Raw genomic sequence first — 23,969 nt, 5'->3', positions numbered from 1 at the left:
TATGCAGAAGCTAGGAATGTGATAATCAAAAAATATAATGTCTGTCTTCATATGAAATGAAACATATTCAAGACAGCATTGATTCAAGTAGCAAAAGATTAGAAACAGCATTTTATTTTATTTTTTTAAAGATTTTCTTTATTTATTCATGAGAGAGAGAGACAGAGACAGAGGCAGAGGGAGAAGTAAGCTCCATTCAGGGAGCCTGATATGGGTCCAGGCCGAAGGCAGGCACGAAACTGCTGAGCCATCCAGGGATCCCAGAAACAGCATTTTCTTTTTTTTTTTTCTTTTTTTTTTTTTTTAGAAACAGCATTTTCAATATGAGATTGGTTAAATATATTCTGATAGATCTCTCTGATGAAATTTATCCAGTCCTAGAAAAGTAAGAAGGCTTCAGACATCCTTGGTAGTGGCAAGTTAGCAAACTCAGGCCAACCTTCCAGTGAGGGCTACTAAAAAAGCTGAACAAAATCATAAAAACAAAGATCTGAAAATGGCAAAGCACAAATAAGTCAGTAAGGAATTACCAGCCTAAAAATCTGATAAATCACACACTGAGAGAGGTTCAGCTCAGCGAACAAAACCCCATTTGTGCCGAAAAACCGTGAAATTGATGTGGTCTTTGGGATCTTAGAGGGCCAGGAAAATCTGTGTCAAAACCCAGGTTCACCCAAGGTAGAGAATCTGATAAATTAGCCCCCAATTTAAGGGATGATAGGAATCAGCCATTGTGCCTTTTACTGCCTGAGCTTGTATCCTCTCAGTGGTCTAGATGAACCTCACTTAGCTGAAGGTGGTCCTGCCCAGGTGGTACCGTCAAGCATCTGGCAAAAGCAAATAAAAGTCCTCTCTTGAGAAATGCCATTATTCAAGATCTGTAATTGTTCCCATGTTATATTTAAATACAATAAGCAGCATACAGTCAAGGATAACTAGCACACAAATAAGTTAGGATGAGCAAGAACCAGGAGAAACAACAGGCAACAGAAGCAGATGCACACAGCTTGCAAGGTGCTGGGATTACTGTAAACAAAATATAAAAATTGTGGTTACTAACCATGTGAGGAGAGATTCTTTTTAAAAGCTTGAACATACCTATAGGAAAGAGGGAACTCTAAAAAGTGATATAACAAATCTGAACAAAGAACCAAATAAAACTTTAAGAACTGAAAAGTGTGATTGCCAAAATCAAAACCTAATGTAAGAATTTAATAGTTCTTTAGTAGGCAAATTAGACACAGCAAAGGAGAGCATTCATTAACTGGAATTATCCAGAATGTAGCATGAAAATATAACAGAAGGAAGAGTGAGAAGGTTCAACCTTCCAACATCTCTTTATTTGGAATCCTAGGAAGAAAGAAGTGAATGGGGGGTAGGGCTTTATGAATAGCTAAAAAAATTTGTAGAACAGATTTGGGATTGCCAAAGCCTGCTGAATTCCAAGTAGCGGAAATACAAAGAAATCTACACCTGGCCATATTATTGTGAAACTGAAAGTGAACCTAGAGAGATCATCAGAAAAGCAGCCAGAGATGGGTATACAAGATCCCTGCATTTTTCCTACAGCTGTGTGTGAATCTATAATTATCTCAAAATGGAAAGTTTAATGTTTAAAAGGTGTCCTATGAAAATAGATGTGTCCTGAAAATGAGCCCTACATTGATAGCTACTTCCTCAGATGTAACAGTACAAGCCAGAAACTAGTGGAAAGTATCTCCAGTGTGCTAATAGAAAAACATCTGCCAACCTGAATTCCATGCTCAGCAAAAAGATCCTTTAAGAGTAAAGGTGAAAGACTGCATCTGCAAGAAGATGAATTCTGCTCAGTTATGAAAAGATACAGAGGCCAAGACATCCAATAAGTGTCTGTTGAGTATTTACTGTTTGCCAGCAGTGGCATCACATGCTAATTGGGAAGAAAAATATAAACAAATGCACAAATAATCCAATGTCAGGTCATGATAATATGTGTATCCCAGACAAACAGCTGCATTTAGTGCTCAGTGGCAGCAACAAAGGTTTGCTCATTCAAATTCTGTGCCAGATTTGAGAAGCATGCTTGGACCTACAGCCCCAAACATGCTTTTCTAGCATTTCCTGGTGACCTTTTGACCCATCTAAGCCCTCTTGTTGACTTTTTTCTGCATGACGTTTACTGAAGAATCCATAAAGAAAAGAGCATGTATCAGAAGTGTATGCTCAGTGACTATCCCATACAGAGCACATCTGGGTAACCAGCATCCTTAATCCCCCCCCATGTGCCTTGCAGTCCCTCTGTCTCTAAGGCTACCGCTGTCCTGACACTAACACTATAGATTTGTTTTGCCTGTTTCTGATCTTTATAGAATGGAAATACACAGTACCTGCTCAGTACATACTCTCTGACTTCCTTTACTCAACCTATCTGTGAAATACACTTCACCTTGTCTCTCGGTGTTTTTTTTTCCATCATCATATTTCATTGTCTGACTATATTATCATTTATTTAGCCATTCTATTTATGGACATCTTGGTCATTTCCCCATTCTTTTTTTTTTTTTTTAAGATTATTTATTTAGAGAGAGAGAGATAGCAAGAGAGAGCACTAGCAAGGGATAGAGGGAGAAGCAGGCTTCCTCCCAGCAGGGAGCCCAATGTGGGGCTTGATCTCAGAACCCTGGGATCCCAACCTGAGCCCAAGGCAGATGCCCAACTGACTGAGCCACCCAGGTGGCCCCTCCACTATTCTTCTAATGTGTCTTGTTTATCTGCTTGAAAAAAGTTTATTGAGAGTGAAGTAAAAACATTTCAGATACTCAAACTAAAAAGAATTTAGCACCAGCATACTTAAGAAAAATGAAATTCTAAAAGATGTACTTCAAATAGAAAATTATCCTAGGCAGAAGGTCAGAAATATAAGAACAAATGAAAAAGCAGTAAGTATTTGAATAATTCTCAATGAACATTGATTTATATAAAATATATAATATTTTGTATGGGTTTAAAATAGAGTGAGTTAAAATATATGACAATATATGAAAATCGGGAGCATAGTAAATGAAATGAAAGTGTTACATAGGCTTTGAGTTCTCACGGAAGAGGGTAAAAAAGTATTGACTAATAGTAAACTTTGATAAGCTGAGGATATGCATTGTAGTTTTTAGGATAAGCCAGAGAAAGGAAATAGACAACATAATTTCTCACTTAGTAATAGGAAGATGAAGTCCTAAAAAACAAAACAAAACAAAAAAAAGTAAACCCAAAGAGAGGAAACCAGGGAGAAAAACACAAGCAAGTCCAATTGAAAGTGTACAATAGAATAGTAGATTTAAGTCCAAATATATCAGTAATTATATTAAATGTCAGTAGACTAAATAGTTAAAGCTTTTGGGATGCCTGGCTGATTCAGTTGGTTGAGTGTCTGCATTTGGCTCAAGTTATGATCCCAGAGTCCTGATAAAGCCCTGCTTTGGGCTCCCTGCTTTGAGCCAGCCACTGGAAACAATGGGAATATCCATCAGTAGGAGAATGGATTAATGAATTTTTGCACAGGTAAATGATGGAATAGTATACAGCAGGGAAAATGCATTATTCATGGCAGCTTGAATGAATATTACAGAAGTAATACTGAGTCTAAGAAGCAGGATATAAAAATATATACATAGGATTCCATTTAGATCAAATTTGAAAAGAGGTAAAACTAAACCATATTCATCAGGGATGCCTACAAATGAGATATAAAAGCAAAGATGTTTACAATGGAATATTACTCAGCCATTAGAAACAACAAATACCCACCATTTGCTTCAACGTGGATGGAACTGGAGGGTATTATGCTGAGTGAAGTAAGTCAATCGGAGAAGGACAAACAGTGTATGTTCTCACTTATTTGGGGAATATGAATAATAGTGAAGGGGAATATAAGGGAAGGGAGAAGAAATGTGTGGGAGATATCAGAAAGGGACACAGAACATAAAGACTTCTAACTCTGGGAAATGAACTAGGGGTGGTGGAAGGGGAGGAGGGCGGGGGGTGGGGGTGAATGGGTGACGGGCACGGAAGGGGACACTTGACGGGATGAGCACTGGGTGTTATTCTGTATGTTGGTAAATTGAACACCAATAAAAATTAATTTATAAAAAAAAAAAAAAAAAGCAAAGATGTTAATACTGTAAAAGTCAGAGTAGGGGGGCAGGGGATTTAATTAGGAAACGAGCCATGGTAGAGGAGCCTCTAAGGTGCTGGCAGTATTCCATTTCTTGGTGGGGTGGTGATAGCCTGAATATTTTCTTTATGTATATTAATGTTTTATGATCATCAGCTCCCCCTTTTGGTTACTATTTTCTAATTATTAAAATTGGTAATAGGGTTTTTTGGTGATTAGTTTGTGACTCACTTTTACTTTTCTTACTACAGTCTTCTATGTAAAAAAAATCTTAAGTGATATTAGAAAAAACAAAATGAATATGCTCAGCAGGAAAGGCAACAATAAGATGTTTCCTTTTTTTTTTAATAAATTAATTTTATTGGTGTTCAATTTACCAACATACAGAATAACACCCAGTGCTCATCCCGTCAAGTGTCCCCCTCAGTGCCCGTCACCCATTCACCCCCACCCCCCGCCCTCCTCCCCTTCCACCACCCCTAGTTCATTTCCCAGAGTTAGGAGTCTTTATGCTCTGTCTCCCTTTCTGATATTTCCCACACATTTCTAATAAGATGTTTCCATCTGAAAATAAAAACAGAAGGCTAAGGTATTTATATATGTGATCTGTTGAAAGTAGTGTTGACCTCTCTTTTCTTACATTCACCAGGTTAACTTTGAGGAATTTAAGGAAGGTTTTGTGGCATTGCTGTCATCAAATGCTGGTGCTGGCCCCTCAGACGAAGACAGTAGTTCTTTGGAATCAAGTAAGGATTTCCTTGCTCACCTCAAGTGTTTGTTTCATTATTTTTCTGTTATCTTCTGGAGTGTGATATTCAGATTGAAGAATGTAGCAGGTCTGAGAATGAAATTATAACTTCGTTCCCTTACTGCCCACCTATGTGGACTGGGACAAGACATTGGGTTTCTTCTTCTTTATTTCCTTATTTGTACACTAGTGTTGGAAAGGAGAAGCTCTGTTGTTTTCCTTTACACTCTGTGCCCTGCATACTGCTGGCACTTCTGGTGACCAAATGTGTCAGTCTTTGCACAGCAGGCAAGTCTCCAGCACCATCTGGGTGTCCTCCACTGTAGCTCAGTCCTGACATTGCCTACCTGGAGCTGGCCTCAGATTCCACTGGCTAAGGGCTCAGTCCCACAATATGGTCCTCATGTCAGATGCCAGTCATGGGTCCAGGTTGTCACCTATGCTTCTGACTGGCTATGAATCAGAGGTGCCATAGCCCCTTTCTGAGGTTCAATGAATTTGCAGGAGGAGATCCTAGAACTAAGGAAAACAGTTTATGCATATCACCAGTTGATTATAAAAGGTTGTAACTCAGAAACAGCCAGGTGGAAGAGGGCCACAGGGCAATGTATGGGGAAAGGTGCAGAGCTTCCGTGCCCTCTCCAGGCTTGCCACTCTCCCCCAATCTCTCTGTGTTCACCCTAGAAGCTCTCTGAACCCTGTCCTGTTAGGTTTTTATGCAGGCTTCCATTACGTAGGCATGACTGATCAAATCATTGGCTCTTGGTGATTGAACTCAATCTCCAGCCTTTCCGCTTTCCCCAGAGGTCAGAATGGCGCTATAGGTTCTAACCCACTAATCACATGGTTAGGTCCCTGGGCACCCAGCCCCCATCCTTAAGAGCTTTCCAGAAGTCACTTCATTAACATAAACTCAGGTTTGGTGCTCTTGTCACTTAGGAAATTTCAAGGGTTCTAGGATCACTGGCCCAGGGATGAGATAAAGACCAAATATATATTTATTATAAATTACAGTATCCTAAGTGTCAAATAATACTATGTGCTGTCCTTGCAGCATGCACTGTTGACAAGATAAAATTGATGTAGAGCAGCTGAAGTTTTAGGAATTGAAAGCACAGTGCAGACACAGGTGTATCTAGACCACTGAGGTTAGTAGGATATCGCCAGCCAGAGACAGACCCCACTGTATCTTCTGTCAGATGGTGATGTTGTATTGTGCTGTATTGGTCTCATTGGGCCACTCTTCACTCTTACCGGAGTGAAGCTGGTGGGACAAACATAGCATCTTCCAGGGGAAGTGGCGTCCTGAGGGCATTGCCCCCTGGCTTCAGTAATGGTCAGGAGGTGGAGGGAGGGTTTGGAGAGCATGTAGATTTTGGGGTGAGGGTCAGAAGATGCTGATAGACTTTGTCATTAGTGACTGCTCCGTGAGACTTGAGGCTGTGAGTGACATGGTTCAGACCCATCTTGGCTGGCTATCTCCGGGTAAGTGACATGGGGCCTGGGGCAGTGGGTCTGAGGTTGGAGGTATGGTATTGATGAGCAGATCGAGGAGGGTGCTCCTTTCCTCAGCCCCATAGCAGGCTCTTGCCACGCAGATCTTGTTCTGGAGCAGGTGTGTGACGATGACTGGGATAACTGTGGGAGGGCTTGAGGCAGAGGAGTGGAAAGTGAAAAGGATGAGAGCTCACATTGATTGTCTTCAATGTGCCAATCTCCCAGCCATCTGTGGCGTTATATCATACCCATTATTTAGATGAGGAACTGAGGCCTGATATGTGAAGGGATTTATTTGTCCAAGATCCCACAGCTAGTAAGTGATGACCAAGATTTGAGTCACAATTTTCCAGTTGTAAGCCCCGAGCCCCTGTTAGAACCCGCTCCTTCCACTGGCTGCTGTAGGTTGCCAAGTATCTGGGTATAGGGCAGAGAGCCCTGCTGTGGGAGGAGCATACCAGGGGTGGGAACCATTTACAGGACCCTTGGGGCATTCACTGGTTGCTTTGTCTGACACTTTTCTTCTTTAAGAAATGAAGAGCACCACTCACCTTTAGTAACACAGGATTTGGGAATGTGGCCCGTGATTATGTACAGGAATGGAAAGGTGGTGGTGGCTGACACTGTACATGCCCCCTCCATGCTAGAGAATGCATGGAACTTCTACACTTAAAACTGGATCTGTGGACATGCACTGAGACAAAGAGCTTCCAAAGAGACAAGGAGCTATTCCAGGAATTGTGTTTTTTTCCCCACCAATTGTATTCTTTTTAATTTTCTTTGGCTTTTTCTTTTCTTTTGGATTTCAAAGCTTTCCTTAATTAAATGGCCGGATGTGTGGCCTGAGACTCCTCCCTCCTGCCAGCTTAAGGCCATCAGAGCCCCTCTGAGTTTTCAGTACTTGGTTTCCTAAATGCTTGCCGGCTTCCCACTTCCTGCCTGATAGGCCTTTCCCTCTTCTTCTTCTTCTTTTTTTTTTTTTTTTTTTTATGATAGTCACAGAGAGAGAGAGAGAGAGAGAGAGAGAGAGAGAGAGGCAGAGACACAGGCAGAGGGAGAAGCAGGCTCCATGCACCGGGAGCCTGATGTGGGATTCGATCCCGAGTCCCCAGGATCGCGCCCTGGGCCAAAGGCAGGCGCCAAACCGCTGCACCACCCAGGGATCCCCCTTTCCCTCTTCCTAAAGCACCTCTAGGTGGAAGGAAGATTCTTCCCCCACCCACATTCACTGGCCTGCAGCCTCTCTGTAAGCAGAAAGCATGCTCAGATCAGAGCCTGTACTCACTGGGCTTCACTTGCCCTTTGGCAGCTGTCTGGTGGGAGCCTCTTGCTGTGTTTGTACTTTCCTCTTCTGAATGCTGCTGGGTGTGCTTACAGGTTGTCCTGTTTTCCATCTGCTGACTTGGACACTTTGCTCTCCTCTAGAGCACATCCGATGCCTGTTGCCCCAGGGAGATCAGTATAGTGTCCATGATTACCTCTGAGTGTCCCAGTGAGGTGAGAAAAGGGCTATATTCACCCTGCATGTTGTCAGCCGTCACCGTCTGTACATCCATGTGGAACTTGGCATACTCCTCCATTGACCCCAGTGTCTGTCTGTCACTGGCATTACTGTGCTTCCAGTTGGCCAAGCTGAACCCGGCCTCCTCCTCTGTTGTGGCTCCAAGGGCAGGGGCTATGGCCTGACCGTTTGGGGCAGGAAAGAAAGGAATGATGTGGTACTCAGCCTGATGGAGCATGGTACCCCTCAGTGCAGTGCCTCTCAATTTCCCCAGACTGGCCTTGCTTCATTGGACCCTATGCCTTTCTCTCCAAGCTGCCTATTCTGGTTATTTCCCTCTGAACCTGTGTCTTGTCCTGGCCTCTGCCTACAAGGCTCTCCCCAGTCTCTCTCCCACCCACCCACATTGCACACAGAGACAATGTCATTTCTTCTCTACCTGAGAGGTCCCCGTGGGCTCTGTCCAGGAGTGGATAGGTAAGGAGGGAAGAAGGAAGTACACGGGGCTGTTAAGGTTTAAGGGATTCTTGTGAATCCCGGACTAAAACCCATACCTGCCTCTCTGCCCCAGACTTCAGACCTGCCAAGTTTGAGCCTCCTGGACTGTGTGTGAGGTCCACGCCCAAACTGCCCTGACATCCTGTCCAGATGGGGTCCTGAAGTGAGCAGGATGGGAAGTGACCTTCTGTTCTCTAGAGCAGTATGTTGCTGGATTATTGGAGGATTTTTTCTTTGCATTAAAATCTATTAATATTAGTCTTTTATAATATAAACTAGTCTTTTTGTATTAGTAGTAGTCTTTTATTACCTAAACCAAAGCTAAATATGCTGAAAAAAATTTGAATGGCACATAGATTTAGAGTAGAAAGTCCCTGTCTCCCAGCCTGGGTTTCTCAGTCCCCTGTCTGAGGATTAGGGAGAAGAGATTGACCACTGGTAACTGTTCTCTGTGTTCTTCCAGACATTCTCTGTGTGCATCTGTAAGAGGCGCACTCTGCATCTTGAAATGAGTTGCCACAGCATGCTCGGACCTCCCCACCAAACCTCCCATTTTCTTTCCAGCTGCTTCTCGTGCTGTCCCGCCAAAGTATGTGAGCGGCTCTAAGTGGTATGGTCGCTGGAGCCGGCCCGAGCCCAAGCCATGTGGCTCTGCAACAGGAGTCAAATGTTTACCAGAACAGCAGCCCTGGACCAGCAGGAGAGGCCCGCTCCATCGCTCTGCATCCCTGGAAAGTGTGGAGGTGGGTCAGGTTCCCCTTTCTGACTCCAGGTCACCGTTTTGCTTAGTCGTTGTGACATGACTACAAGAGGATGTAAGGGGCAGGTGGGCATTCCTAGGCATCTCAAGTCACCAGAAGCATGGGTACATTTTGGGGAATGACATTTTGTTCTAAAGTATCTCTGGGTCTGATTATCTGCGGGAAATTCTGGCCAGTGGGTATACTCCTTCAGACATTGGGGCAGTGGAGAATTTGTGTCCAAATCACTTGTTTCTTTCCCTCCCCTGCTTACCACCATCAGCTTCCCCCAGCACGGCGAGAAGACTGGTTTCATGGTTTCATGGGAGTGAGGGAAAGGGAAGATGCCCCTGCAAGGTTAGGAGTTGGGAAGTACCAAGCCCACAGTCCTACTTGCCTTGAATACTTAGAACATACCAAGGCCCACACACTTAGAATTTGGCAAAGATGTGCCAGACAGCTCCTGGGGCCTTGGGGGAGGATACCAGGGGTCTGTGTCCTCAGTTGTTCACTGCTGCTGAGACTGACCCCAGAGACGGGCTGCTGGAGCCTGACAGCCTTTACGTCAGGAAATATCCATGGGGCAGATCCACAGTTTTCAAGTTAACCATGGATTCCTTAGACCTAGTTTTCAGGAATTCCAGAAGGTTCCTGCTCTCTCTGTGATGTCTACTTTATCAGGTAGGACTTTCTCATGGGGACTTCTTTTCAATAGGACAGCTCTGGGCCTCTCACATTAATCTGTGTATGTTCAACATTTGGTGAGGCAATCACACCTACTTATATCCTAGAGTCCCTTGGTTCAGGGATGCTCTATGTCTAGATGACAAACCCCAGGTGTTCACTTTTTTATCCTCTTTAACTTTGGTCCTCAGAGATGGAGATCTGAGGACTCTGCTCTGTCTCTGTAGTACTGTTTTGCTTATTAAAACCATCTTTGGGATCCCTGGGTGGCGCAGCGGTTTGGCGCCTGCCTTTGGCCCAGGGTGCGATTCTGGAGACCCCAGATCGAGTCCCACGTCGGGCTCCCGGTGCATGGAGCCTGCTTCTCCCTCTGCCTATGTCTCTGCCTCTTTCTCTCTCTCTCTCTCTCTGTGTGACTATCATAAAATAAATAAAAATTAAAAAAAAATAAAACCATCTTTGATCCCTGGAACTACAACATGGGAAAAATGCTGTTTTTAGGGTTGTCATTTGGGCTGAATGCATTAGAAAAATGGGATGTAGCACCACTTCCAGATTCTATTCTCACTTCAGTACTGGCTATGAAGGGCACTGAGTCTTGGTCAACTTGGCATTCCTTCCAGAATTAGTCATGGAATACGCAGCTTCTGTCAGAAGCAGACTTTGACTTTGTAGTTGGCTGACGTGACCACAAAACCACGAGGTTTTTGCTTGAGTCAAGTGTTTCTTGGTGGCCTGCCCTCTGCAGGGTACAGCTGGCAAAGGGCCCTGAGGTGGCAGCTGCTTGTTATGCATGCTGTCTCTGGAGCTCTTGGAGGGACAGAGAAAACCACTGTCCATCCAGCTGTTTGCTGAACTGGTAAGGGACGGGGTGCAGAGAGGGGAGGATCATTAAGTTGAGTCAAGATGATGTCGTGTGATGGAAGGTTGACTGCTCCACAGCCACTCGTCTCCAGTGCTGGTGTCTAAAGCCAGCATCACAAAGAGATGTTTACTGGGAAGTCTTTTTCTCTCCTATTAGGGTACAAGTGCTGGATTGTGTTTTTGTGTGAACTACTGATGACTTAGTTTATGTGGAGGAGCCTCACATGTCCCTGTTTGTTTGTTTTTTAAGGTTTTTAAAATTTATTCATGCCAGACATAGAGAAGCAGAGACAGAGGCAGAGGGAAAAGCGGGCTCCCCATGGGGAGCCTGATGCGGGGCTCAATCCTGGGACCCTGGGATCATGCCCTGAGTCGAAGGCAGACACTCAACCACTGAGCCACCCAGGCGTCCCCACATGTCCCTGTTTCTGTACTGTGGTGTTTGGTCTGTGAGAGGGAACAGCTCTATGCCAGGGCCCTCAGCGGGGGTGCAGAGGCCACCTGCAGGTGTGGGCTTTCCCTGGAGCTGCATCTTACCCACTGTTGTTCCTCTTCCTCAGTCCCTACCCAGTCCCAAAACATACCCTGCTGTCTGTTCTTGGAGCTCTCTAGTCACTGCCGCATACTCTGGGGAATTCATTTTTCTCTTTTTTTTTTCCCAGAGTCTCAAGTCAGACGAAGAAGCTGAAAGTGCTAAAGAACCTCAGAATGAGTTGTTTGAAGCACGAGGTAAAGCCACAGCTTCATGGTTGGTGCTCCTTCCTTAACCTTTGACCAGTGTTTTGAAGTTCAGGGAACTGGGTCATGGTCAGTGAGCCAGCCATGTGCAATTTCCTGAGAAGCTTGCGGTGTGGGTGGTGTCTCTGGTGGGTCCCTGTTTCAGAAGTAGTTCCAGCTGGGAGGTGGTCACTTGATCTGTAGCATCTCCTGAGGTCAGGCTCTTGGACAGAGGCCCCTGGCCAAGTGATCAGGATGGCTGTATGGTTCTCATTGTCTGTAAGGACCAGTGTGACCCCAGGCAGGCAGGGCCTTGGCTTGGTGTGCCAGCCCTGGGCACATCCTCTTCCTGCTGTGTGCAAACAGTCTCAGCAACTGTCAGCAGCCCTGCCTATGCTCTAGATGAAATGCCCAACATGGTCCTGACCCTTGGAGGCCTCGCAAGAGCAACCAGAAGGCAGCAGCAGGTGTACATAAGCAGATCCTGGTGTGCCCACATGTGAGTCTGAGCGGCTTTTAATGATGCCTCCTACAGTGGGTGTGTCACAGCACAACAAGTACAGAACACTTGACTTGGAGGGAGAGACCAGAATTGACCTTGAATTTCTGCTGCAGTAAAAAATCAGTAGTCGGCACTGAGCATGCTTTAGATTGTAGTCAAGGACAAGGGCCACCGATCATTATTTACCTCAGTGACTATCAGGGGCACTGGCCTGAGTGCCCACTTGGGCTGCTGGATGAAGCACATGGAGCATGAAGAGCTGCCACGCCATTGCATCTTTTAAAAAAACAAAACAAAACAAAACAAAACAAAAAAAACCACAACATTATTTTTTTAAAGATTTTATTTATTCATGAGAGACCCACAGAAGCAGAAACATAGGCAGAGGGAGAAGCAGGTTTCCTGCGGGGAGCCTGATGTGGGACTTGATCCCGGGGCTTCGGGATAATGACCTGAGCTGAAGGCAGACGCTTAACCACTGAGCCAGCCAGGTGCTCCCCACGCCATTGCATCTTAACTACTGTGGCCTCAACGTCTAAATCTAGGGCGAGAAAGGAAGGACTCTCCGAGAAGGTTTTGTGTGGTGCAGGTTTGGGTCTTTGCCCACAGGTTCTTCCTCGCCTTGAACGGAAACCTTCCCACTGGATTAGAACTGAGGGTAGTGCATGAAACTCACATCACACTTCAGAGGATTTATTTACCTCCCCCGCCATCCCTGAGAAATAAACCCTAGCATTAGAGGTGCTTTTATGTTTTTACTTAGAAATTTCAGACACTTGAAGCTAGAAGAGACCTCAGAGAAGGGATCTTCAACCCAATACAGTGTTGTTGGTGAGCACACAGGCCAGTATGGACTGGCCATGGAGGGGAGGTTTGGCTTGAAGGGTGGCACATCCATGGATGGCTTTTCATGGATACCCCCAATGTCCACACGTTCTCTGGCAAAGCTCAGAAACAAGTTTCTAGAAATTGATTTTTTAAAAACTAGTCTTTTTGTTGTTGGGGTTTTTTGGGTAAATACAAATAATGCAGCCCTCTTACATGCTTTCTGTGGTGTCTGACTTTAGGAAGTTCCCTTCAGAAAAAGCTTTCCCCATGTGGACCAGAGATTCCCCTGCACTGACATTTTACTATGAAAAGTTGTAAACATAGAATGAAGATGAAAGAATCACACTGTGAACATCGTGTACCCATCACCTAGATTCCACCTTTGATGCTTTGCTACTCAAGTGTGCCCATCTGATTTCAGCATGAATTGCCAGCATTGTTGTGTTTCCCCCAGCTGCTTCCACCTGGAGCATGGGATTTACCTGTCACTCTCCCTGCTTCAGGCCAGCTGCCAGCTTGGGGTTCCGAGGTCTTCGGGTGCCTCCACAAGCCCTGCAGCCTCTCTTTGGACACGCCCGAGAGCCGGGTCCGGGGCATCTGGGAAGAGCTGGGCGTTGGCAGTAGCGGCCACCTCAACGAGCAGGAGCTGGCCATTGTTTGCCAGAGCATCGGGCTCCAGGGCCTGGAGAAGGAGGTGAGAGGGGCCAAGGCAGACCACATTCAAGGATGGGCTCTTTGTGGGGTCAGGCTGGTGTTGGGTCTGGAGAGTCCCTTCACCCTTCAGACACTGATGTGGTTGTGCCGCTTTCTGGTGTGTAGTCCTTTCCTAACTCCCAGTGCTGCTGCTAAGGGCTGCACCCACACAGATCACGAGTAGCCTTCCCACCGGTGTCTGAGCATCTTCACCGTGACCCTTCCCCCACCTAGAGTTGCCTGGTTTGTGCGCCCAGCCCAGATACCCTGCTCTCCGAGGCAGGCTGCACTCCCCAGTGGCTGTATTCACCCCTCCCTTCCTCCTGTGGGGGCCAAGGGGAGTTGGGGGGCAGTGATGATGGGGAAGCTCCCCCTTACCCTAGTAAAATCCCCCTTAGCCTGCTGTCCTTGCTAGTACCTGAACCACTGAGGGCTAAGGGCACCTTCTATATTTGTGTCTTCCTCCTACCATCCACCAAGTTCCTGGCAGGTAGACTCTGAATGGATGTTTATGGAATTGAGAAGTGCAGGTGGCATCTGTTTACCGTGGAGTGGAAACTGAGCAGGCATGTAGAGGTCATAGGCTGCAGCTGGGGGAGGTCAGGGGTGTCCCAGACCGTTTGAATTTGGTAAGGGTGAACAGACTGCCCTGCTTGGGGAGAACAACTGTGGCCTCAGGACAGGTGTGGCGGCTTTTGTCTAGGAACTGGAGGATCTGTTTAACAAACTGGATCAAGATGGAGACGGCCGAGTGAGTCTCGAGGAATTCCAGCTTGGCCTGTTCAATCATGGGCCTACTTCACTTCCAGGATCTTCCACCCTCAGCAAACCAAGCATGTCCTGGTCTCATTACCAGGTAAAGTGGGATGATTAGGCCTTGAACCACAGCAGTAGCCGTGGCCTTCAGCATCTGCACAGACCTGGGCATTGGTGGGGGTGTGCACACATATGAGTGCACGTGGCTTAGATTCTAGAACCACACAGGTCTGGGGCTGATCTGACACTGCCCCTCCCCAGGTGTGTGCCCCTGATTGAGTTACTTGCCTTCTCTGGGCCTCAGACTCTTCATCTGTAAGATGGGCTCCCACCTCATAGGGATTTTATGAGGATTACATGCAGTTTCTCGGTTGTCTCCTTATGGCCTATCCTAGTGCAGGAGAGGCTTCTTTCATCCTCGCTGTGGTGCTGTGAAAACACTCTTTACCTTCCCTAGGAGTGGTTCTCCAGGTACTCCTCACCCTGTGCTTGCCCTGTCCTGTATTCCTCAGTTTTCTCTCTCGTACAAATACCAGGTCTCTGCAGATGGAGGAGTGCAGATTTTAGACAGTTATTTAATTGTGATCGCATTTGTTTTTTCTCCATGCCAGGACAGAAAAACCTCTGTCTTCCACCACAGGGCACCATTCTCTGGGGGAATCTTGCCGATGCTTCTCTTCTGACATGGCTGATGGCATAGTTTGTGGACGGTGGTGCAGGACTGGGAACATTGTTCTCTGCTAGGCTGGGTGATCTGAGAGTCCAGTCTCTGAATCTGAACCTGATGAGCATGGACAGAGAGGAAACTAGGAATGTTAAAGGAAGGTGTCAGGCCACATAAGGTCAGAGGCCATGATGAAGTCCCAAACAAGTCATGCTTGGCACCAGTAGAATTGTGCCTCTTCTATGGTGGAGGTGCCCCTGTACCTGAGTCCCACTGAGGATGCACAGCTGAACAGGGCTCTGAGCCATGGGACGCAGCAATGAGGCCGGGCAGCACCCATCTTTAGTCAGAGGTGCTGCTTGGGAAGCGCCCTGAGCCAATACAGCTGTGGGCAGAGGACATTGCATCCATGTGTGGACTCCGGCATGGCATGGTGGTGCTGGCCCTCAGGTGTGTGGCCTAGCTCCCACCTTCTCCTGCTAGGTCGCCATGACATACCTGTTCTTGAGCTCACAGTCCTCATGAAGGAAACGGGTGGGAGGGAGACAAGGATGGTCAGGGTGCATTTGGGTATCTGAGCTTCTCCACACAGCCGCCACGTTGCCAGCCAGTCTTGAGCTGCCCTCTCCCTTTTTGTAAACAGGATCAAATACCTACTTTGTAGGGCTGTAAAGTACCTAGGATGCCTTAGTGAGCACCCAATTCCTGAGTGTTTATGGAGGGACACAGCTGAGAACAGATGAGGGCTTATGGTCCTGTGAGCACTGCTGAGGATGTGAGTGTGTGGAGAGGATATGGTGGGCTAGGAGGGGCTGTTAGAGCAGAGCCCTGGAAAGCACAGCTATGGACGTGTGGGAGGAAAATGTTTCAGGCCATGAGACAAGCTTGGAATGTTCGGAAATAGCAAGAGGGGAGTTGAGAAGAGGCCAGCAAGGAGGGGAACCCTGGAGTGTGATGGGAACTCTGGTGACCAGAAAGAAGGGGCTGCTGCTCCTCATTCCTGTGGCCCCAGACAAAAACTGCTTGTGCTCCCTGGGGCAGAAAACAGTTTTGCTCAACAGATTCTTATAGCCCCTAAGCCCAAGAGATTTTCTTCCCCCATCTTAACTCCCCGATTCTGGGGCATCTGGTTGGGTCATTTGGTTGAGCATCTGACACTTTATTTCAGCTCAGGTCTGGATCTCAGGGTTGTGTTCTCCCTCGTGGGCTCTGTGCTGAATGGGGAGTCTGCTTCTCTCTCTGCCTCTCCCTCTGTGTGCCCCCCACCCCATCTCTCTTTAAAACAAATAGAGACACCTGGGTGGCTCAGTTAAGTGCCTTCGGCTCAGGTCACGATCTCAGGGTCCTGGGATCCAGCCCCGCATTAAACTCCCTGATCAGCGGGGAGCCTGCTTCTCTCTCTGCTCCTCCCCCAACTCATGCTCTCTCTCTTGCTCTCTGTCTCTCAAATAAATAAATAAAATCTTTTTTAAAAAATTAAAATAAATCTTTAAAAAAAATAAAACTCCCCAATTTTGTCAGCTGTGAGATGCATCTCTGAAGGCTGGGGAGATGCTTGACTGGGCCATTCCACCTCTTCTTTTCAAGCCCATCTTGGATTTCTTTCCCCAGGCTGGATTTTCTGGCGCTGGCATGCGCCTTCCCCATCTCTTCCTTTGAGAAGCCAGGTGCACACCATTTCCGAATCAGGGGAGAGAGTTTAAGACCCCTTCATGTCTCCCACTAAGCAGCTTGTGCTGACCAGTTGGGCCACACGGGTGCTAGGATGTGTTCCTTGGCAAGGCCTCTGTGGACGGTAGGAAAGCAGGCCTCAGGCCAGGTGTCTGGAGGCCTGGGTTCAGACCTCCACCATGTCACTGGTGAAGCCATGAGGATGTGGGCAAGGGGCCGACGGTCACTGTGTGAGCTGTTCTTCTCAGGCCTCAACCAGACAGCCAGAAAATCTGAGGCATGAACAAGAGGCCCACGGGCTCACAGGCATCTTTGCTTTCCCCTCACACAGGTCCTGGAGGAGGGCGGCTGCCAAACGACCACAACATCGTCCCTGGTGTCGGTGTGCTCAGGCCTGCGCCTCTTAGGCAGCATTGATGACGGCACTGGCTGTGCATTTCCCGAGCAGCTCATTGCTCTGTGGGCCCAGGAGGGGATTCAGAACGGCAGGGAGATCTTGCAGGTCTGGAACTGGTCACTCGCAGTGGCCCCTGGGGGAGTGTCCAGGCAGCTTGGGCTGGTGAGGGACCTCTCAGAGGCTGGACAGAGAATCCCAGGCACACAGGGCCTGTGCTCTCTGTGGAGAACCTCATGAAGGAAAGGCCTGTTTCTTCTTTATTTCTTGCTATTAAAATATAGGAGATTTTAACTTAAGATAATAAATAAGAGGTAGAACAGTCTGAAGCAAATCCATCTGAAAGTAGGTTTTGGCATAGTAGACATTTCCCTCAGTGCACTGCTAGCCTTAGAGATGTTCTGTGTGCCTGAAGGAGGGAGGTCAGTCCCAGAGAAGGGCAAGAAATTGCTTTCCTTGTGATGGAGATACTGGATGTCACCATCCCAGTAGTCTGAGTGTTTCCATGTTGTTGAGGCCAAGCTCCACAGGGAACCTGGATTTTATCAGAGCCACCTGCTGGCCTGGGCGAGCTGTTCCTCTCCCTGCATAGGCCTGACCTGCCCACATCCTCTCTCCAACACGCGCTCAGGGCCATGGAGGGCCACCCTGTCCTGCTGCCTCCTCCCAAGTTCCTGCATGCTCTTTGATGGGCCGGTCCACAAGGCTGTCTTCATGCAGGGCCCGTCTAACCTCCCCCAGGGACGCGGGCCCAGGGACACATGGCCAGACCTTTATGCTTTGGAAGGAGCTTGCTCCAGGGTGGCCTAGGCAGGTATGCACAGGGGCCGATCAAGGGTTAGGGAAGAACACACTGCTGGAAGTGCATGCGGTGAGCTGGACTGATCTCCTTCATCTCCAAAGTTCACTTTGTGTTGTAGAAAAAAAAAGTGTGAACTGTATAGGAAAATATAAAAGAATAAAAGCCTGCCCCTTTTTACTCCCATTCTTCAGGGTGGCAACCTGATGGTTTAGTGGCAGTTCTGGGAGCCCTTCCCTACACAGAAATGTATTTTTAGATATTTCAGCTTTACATGTAAATTTTTTCTGTTCTAAATCTTGGCATTTAAAATATATACTTACATCCCATCTGCTCCTGTGTTGGTGTTTCTTCATAGGCTAGATTCCTGAAGTTACATGTTTTGACTCCTGATAGGCTTTGTCATATTACCTTGGTGATCAGGACCACAGGCCACTGCCCCAGCAGGAGCACCAAGCACACTGTGCCTGAAAAGGAAAGGCCTTTCTCTGGAGACGGAAGCACCCAGCTGGGTGAGCCCTCAGCCTGGACATGGTCGCATCCAATCCCAGCTTCTCAAGACCACTCCTGGCCATTTCAGGGGGCTTCTTTATGTAGGCCCTTGAGAACGCTCTATGAAGAGGCCTGGGATTGGTTGTCTGTCCCTCCTCAACAAATCACCAACTGAATTATACCTTTAAGCACACTGAGCATTCCCGCTGGAGCAGCTTCTGTGGGTCAGGAATTTGGGAACTGTGTAGTAGGTGATTCTAGCCCAGGGTTTCCCCCAAGGTTTGGCACATGTATTGTGAGGGTCTGACGGGCTGAACTTCAAGTCAGCAGGCTGATGCTCACTGTAGCAGAAGGCCACCGTGTCTTGCGCATGGCCCTTTCCTAGGGATGTTTGGGCAGTGGCTTCCCTAGAGCACCATCTAAGAGAGAGCGGGGAGGAGGTCATGTCTTCCAAGCCCCAGCCTCGGAAGGCATGTGCTGTTACCTCCTCGGTGTCCTGTAGGGTCACCCAGATTGGCCCTGTTGGGTGTAGAAGGGGAATACCTGGATGTGGATGCCAAGAGGCAAGGGGCATGGAGCTGGCTGGAAGCAGGCTCCTGCCCAAGCCATGTGGTTTTGAGGACTCCTTTCTTTTTCTTTTTTTTTTTTTTTAAGATTTTATTTATTTATTCATGACAGACACATAGGGAGAGAGAGAGGCAGAGACACAGGCAGAGGGAGAAGCAGGCTCCATGCAGGGAGCCTGACATGGGACTCGATCCAGGGTCTCCAGGATCAGGCCCTGGGCTGAAGGCGGCGCTAAACCGCTGAGTCACCCGGGCTGCCCTGAGGACTCCTTTCTTGATCAGGAAGCTGCTACTGTGACTGCTGAGCCGTCAGTACTTGTGGAGAAACAGCTTGAGCTTCCCAGTCCCTCCAGACGCTTCACCCTAATGTCCTTGTCTCTTCAGAAGTGCTCTGGGACGTGCAGGAGCCGTGGGAATTTGAGTCTCCATTTTATAAGTTCTAGAAGGGAGCAGGCCTCATTCCCACATGTGAGCTGGGAATGCTATGGCTCTTTCTCTGCGAGCCCTGATGTGTGTCCTGCCTGCCTCTGGACTGGGGTGTAAGTGTTGATTTTTTTGACATCATAGAAAGAAGCAGAGGTCAAGAACACTCAGCACTAGAAAAGCAAATGTAGCAAAGTGTTTGTTACTGTCAGCTGAGCGGATGGGTCTACATGGTTTATTATCCCTGTGGTATAATACATATAAATTGTTCTATTCTCTTATTTTCAAAACCCTGAGGGGAAAAGAATGCTGTGTTCTGTGCAGTGCTGGGCTGTGGCTCATCTGTTGGATTGTTTTTCCACCCATCTGTACACATATTTCACAGAGATTCTATTAATTTGAAATGATAAAAACTCAACTCTAAATGGCTTAAGCAGAGGGGACAGAGGGGCTCACTGGGGCAGGCACTCGGGAGCAGGTGTCCCAGGGGTATCACCAGGGCACTCTTCCTTCTGTCCTCTGCTCCCTTCTCAGTGACACTGGCCTCTGGTCAGGTCTTCTCATGCAGCAGCCAAGGCCAGCAGGCTCTGTACAGCCTTGCTTCACAGGGAGAAAGGCCTCTTCCCGGGCCTCCCCATCAGTTCCCTTGATGTCCTCTGCCTGGAACGTGCCCCTTCTGTGTCAGTTCCTTTTCCAGGAAGAGGGTCTCAGTCCCGCCTGGGCCACATCCACCCTGGTGAGGGGTGGGGGGAGAACTTTGCCTTGTCAGGGATGATCGGGGAGGCAAGGCCAGAATCCCATGAGCAGGGGCAGACAGAGGGCAGGTGCTGCCTACAGGACAATATGGGTCTGGGCCTTGCCGATTCTTAGGAAAGCCAGGAAGTGTCTGGAGAAGCCACACATCCTTTCCTGCCTGATGGGCTTTGTTGTTTCCAGAGTCTTGACTTCAGTGTGGACGAGAAGGTGAACCTCTTGGAGCTGACCTGGGCCCTTGAGAATGAGCTTATGATGGTTGGTGGTGCCACTCAGCAGGCGGCCCTGGCCTGCTACCGCCAGGAGCTGAGCTTCCGCCAGTAAGAGCCCAGGGTGGTTGGGTAGCGGGGTGGGTACAGCTGGCCAGGCTGCCAGGAGGGGAACCCTGCCCTGGGGGCAGGGGTTTGACACCACCTTTGCCACTGGCTATTCTTTTGGTGGGCACTTTTGTGGGGACAGGGAAAGAGCAGAGTGCTCCCTGTGCCTGGAAGGACATCCCCATGTGTGTGGTTTGAGTGGGGTTTCAGGACCCAGTGGCCTGTTCAGTAGCTGCGGTTTGGGCTTTTACAGCCACAGAATTTCAGAGTTACTGACTTGTCTTTATATTTGGTGAGAAGCTTACAAACTGATATCAGGGTCCTCCCTTAGCCCCTTTAGCAAGGTTCCCAGCGGGCATTTGGACCTGACACATCTTGCTGACACTGGGGCTCTTGGGTGCAGAGGCAGAAATCCTCCAAGTGGTAGGGGTGTGCTCCAAGAGCATGTTGAGGGCTCGTGGGCTGGGGCAACTGGCAGGAGAGCAGAAGAAAATGTTTCTCAATGTGGCCCCCAAGAGCAAAGTGACAGGGTGCTGAGAATGCAGACCATTTTAGTTGGGTTCGGCTTTCAAGTACTGAGTACTTGGGTCATCTATCCGCTCAGCAGATGAGCGTAAAGATCATTTTTGTGTTTATTGATGTTCCAAAGCTACAGGAAAGAAATCATGATGGCTAAGCCTTCTGACCAGAGGCAGCTCAGCAAATAGGACCCCAGAAAGACTGTGTCTTGGGAGGACGGAAGGAGATAAGCTCTGTCTCCTTCAGGGGGAGAAATGGTCACCAGATAGTAGGTGCTGGGGCTGTGTGCAGAGCCTCGGTGGGGCCTGCTCTGGGTGACTCACCTAGATGCCAGGCTGCAGGTAGTGGGAGATGACCAGGCAGGATATGGGTGGCCAGCCTTCTCCCCTTCAGGTATCCAGTCCCAGATTAGGTGCTGGAGATTCCTGGGAGAGGAGACAGGAAGGGGCATGGATAAATTCTCACCTGTTCTGGGCCATCTGGAGGTCTGGCACACTGTTTCAGACTTCCTTGGTTCAGAAACTTTCTGGAAACCTTCCTTGGCAGGTCATGTAGCTTCTCTGTTGTATGTGCATCTGTAAAAGGGGCATGGTAATTCTGGAAATCACCTTTAGGAGATAGCTGGTGGTGGCAGTGAGGTCAGAGCATGGCACCTGCCATGCTCTGCACCCAGTTAATGCAGCCCCTTTTATCATTCATGCAGACACGGGGCAGGTGTCCCCATCTGACCCTGTCTCCTTCCTGTGACAGGGGCAAGTGGAGCAGATGGCAAGAGAGCGAGACAAGGCGAGGCAGGACCTGGAGAGAGCTGAGAAGAGGAACCTGGAGTTTGTGCAAGAGATGGATGACTGTCACTCTGCCCTAGAGCAGCTCACAGAGAAGAAAATCCAGTAGGTCCTAGGGTCATACCCAAGCCCATAGCTGCAGCTCCTTGGCAGCTGGGCAGTAATTCCCCAGCCTTGGCTAAGGGGGGTGGTGGTGGGTGCAGGGCTGCTGCTAGCCAAGGCTGGGGTCATGAACTTGGTGGAGCCGAGGCCCTCCTGCTTCACCTGAGCCAGTAGAAGTCTAGAAGGAGCACCTCTGGGGATGTCCCTCCTTGAAAGAAGGGGGAGGGGTGCATTTAAACAAGTAGCTATGCTCTCTGTGATGCGGGGACACGTGCGGGAGCATCCAGCTCTGTGTGTGCCGGTCCACTGCAGGCAGTGCCTTCGTGAGGTATGATGGGCCAAGCAGAGCCCTGGGGAATGGGCTGCTCCATTGGTCGGGCTGGTGGCTGGACATCAGAGGGAGGGGTCTGACCTTTTATGGACACAGAACCTACCCCTCTGGCTTATTAGCCAAATGTGAAGAAATCTGGCCCCCGAGGATCTCCTAGGCTGGGGCGTGCAGAGAGGCTTTCCATCCCATTGTGGGGAACACTCTATGTTAGGCTTCCCTCACAGAGCTCACCTCGTTCTTCACTTTCTGGAAACTTTTGTCACCTGGAGTATCCCCTCAAAGATAGCAAAGGGTGTGCACTGTGGAAAGTCCAGTGTGCTATACTCAGCTCTTGGTAGTAGCAGTGGCAGGGGCACAGGGAGGCTCCAGCCTTCCCTCCTCGTCCTCCCTCACCAGCCCTCCTGTGATCTTGGGTGGACGGAGCCCTTGAGCTTCCTCATCGGTGAAATGGGAATGGTGACAGGCCATCCTTTGCACAAGAGGGCACCAGTCAGTATGTGTGCACCTGTCATGCCTGCAGGTTAGCCGTGTGGGGCCTCCGCAAAATGTGTGACCAAGAGAAGCAATACTTCAGGTAGTATACATGGTTTCAGTGGGCAGAGGACTGAGCTTGTGACAGGCTGTCTCATTCCTGTGCCTCTGAATGTTCCTCTCACTGTCGTGTGTGGTTGTCGCACGTGAAGCTGACATGTCTCTTGCACCAGCCCTGCCAGCAGTTTGTGGGTATTGTGGCCTGCGGTACATGAAGTCCCCTCTTGCATGGCCCTGGGCAGTGGAAAGGCCTTCCCAGGGACCTTTTCCCTGCTCCATCTGCCTTACTGCAGGTTTCTGAGCACCATCCCAAGAAAGCCTTGTTCCTGCCCTGTGTGGGGACTGTCGTGGTTATAGTTACAAAGCCCTCACCGCAGGGCCTCGTGACTCACCGTGGGAGGGACTGGAGGCACCCCAGGGTGCAGCCAGCTTCCCTGGGGCTCCACAGGTCTGCAGCACGGCCACAGGGGATGGAGGGTTTCATGGCTACATAGGGCCTGTTGATTGTGTCGACCTAAACAGTGACATTGAAGCCTAAGAGCCATGTTCACCAGGGATGCCGGGCCCTTCATGAAGCAGCCAGAGGTCTGGGGGTTGCAGAGCTAGTCGGCCCTTAGGCAGGAGCTTCTATCCAGCCTGTGAGACTGTTGTGTGGCAGTGCCCCTATTATGTGCCAGGCATCCTGACTTACCAACTGTGGTTTTACCCAAATACTTGGCTATTTAGCCTAATTTTTCAGCTAAAGAAACTGAGGCTTGGCAGCAGTACAGTAGCTTGCCCATAGTCACACAACCAGCGTGGCCCAAAATTTGAAGCCAGGTGTCCTCTCCTTATCTCATGCTGCCTCTGAGAGCATAAGGCCCTGGTATGCTATGTATTGAGAGTGTAAGAAGACGAAACATTAGGCAGGAGGAAAACTGCAGGGTAGAGAGCTTGTCGCCTTCCCAAGCTGAGGTCACCTGGAGGCACATCCCGCTGTGCTAGGTCAGCACCCCAGGGCCCCACTGGCTCACCCTCTCATAGGACCCGTGTACTAGAGGTTTCAAGGGAAGGTATTGGCTGTCCCTATTGGTCTATGGGGGCACAGGCTCTGGGCCAAATAGAGCTACATATCTGAGTCTACAGGCCTCTGGAATCCCAAAGGCCTGAGATGCCCTTTCCTTACTGGTGGTGACTGGGAAAAGTCAGATGCAGCAGGCTGAGATCCTGGTCTGCTCAGCAGCAGAAGTCTACACCTCCCTCTGCCTGGTATGGAGAAGAAGTATGCAAGAAATGGAGTCAGGGGGCCTAGTGTGAAAGAGTGAGAGTGTGTGTGGCTGTGTGAAGTGCACACGTATGTACTCACTTCCACTATTCCTGTATGAAAGACTTTCATGGAATAATGGTAATGTTCAGGAAACCAAAACATTAATTTTCAAGAATATTTCCGATCTCAGGCGCCTGGGTG

General features: G+C 48.6%; 1 protein-coding gene across 1 annotated transcript in view; it reads left to right on the top strand.

Annotated features, from left to right (window-relative positions):
• Positions 1 to 23,969, top strand: part of NINL (ninein like) — a 147,752-nt gene that overhangs the window by 74,473 nt on the left and 49,310 nt on the right. The window contains exons 3-10 of the mRNA XM_055321620.1: positions 4,797 to 4,893; positions 8,956 to 9,134; positions 11,342 to 11,408; positions 13,230 to 13,420; positions 14,123 to 14,275; positions 16,842 to 17,012; positions 20,121 to 20,258; positions 21,524 to 21,663. Of these exons, the coding sequence (XP_055177595.1) occupies positions 4,797 to 4,893; positions 8,956 to 9,134; positions 11,342 to 11,408; positions 13,230 to 13,420; positions 14,123 to 14,275; positions 16,842 to 17,012; positions 20,121 to 20,258; positions 21,524 to 21,663 (1,136 nt within the window). The remainder of the gene's footprint in view (positions 1 to 4,796; positions 4,894 to 8,955; positions 9,135 to 11,341; positions 11,409 to 13,229; positions 13,421 to 14,122; positions 14,276 to 16,841; positions 17,013 to 20,120; positions 20,259 to 21,523; positions 21,664 to 23,969) is intronic.

Source organism: Nyctereutes procyonoides, unplaced genomic scaffold (genome assembly GCF_905146905.1).
Source record: "Nyctereutes procyonoides isolate TBG_1078 unplaced genomic scaffold, NYPRO_anot_genome, whole genome shotgun sequence".
Lineage (NCBI taxonomy): Eukaryota > Metazoa > Chordata > Mammalia > Carnivora > Canidae > Nyctereutes > Nyctereutes procyonoides.
The sequence above is the reverse complement of the archived record's forward strand: the minus strand, read 5'-3'. Positions and strand labels throughout refer to the sequence as shown.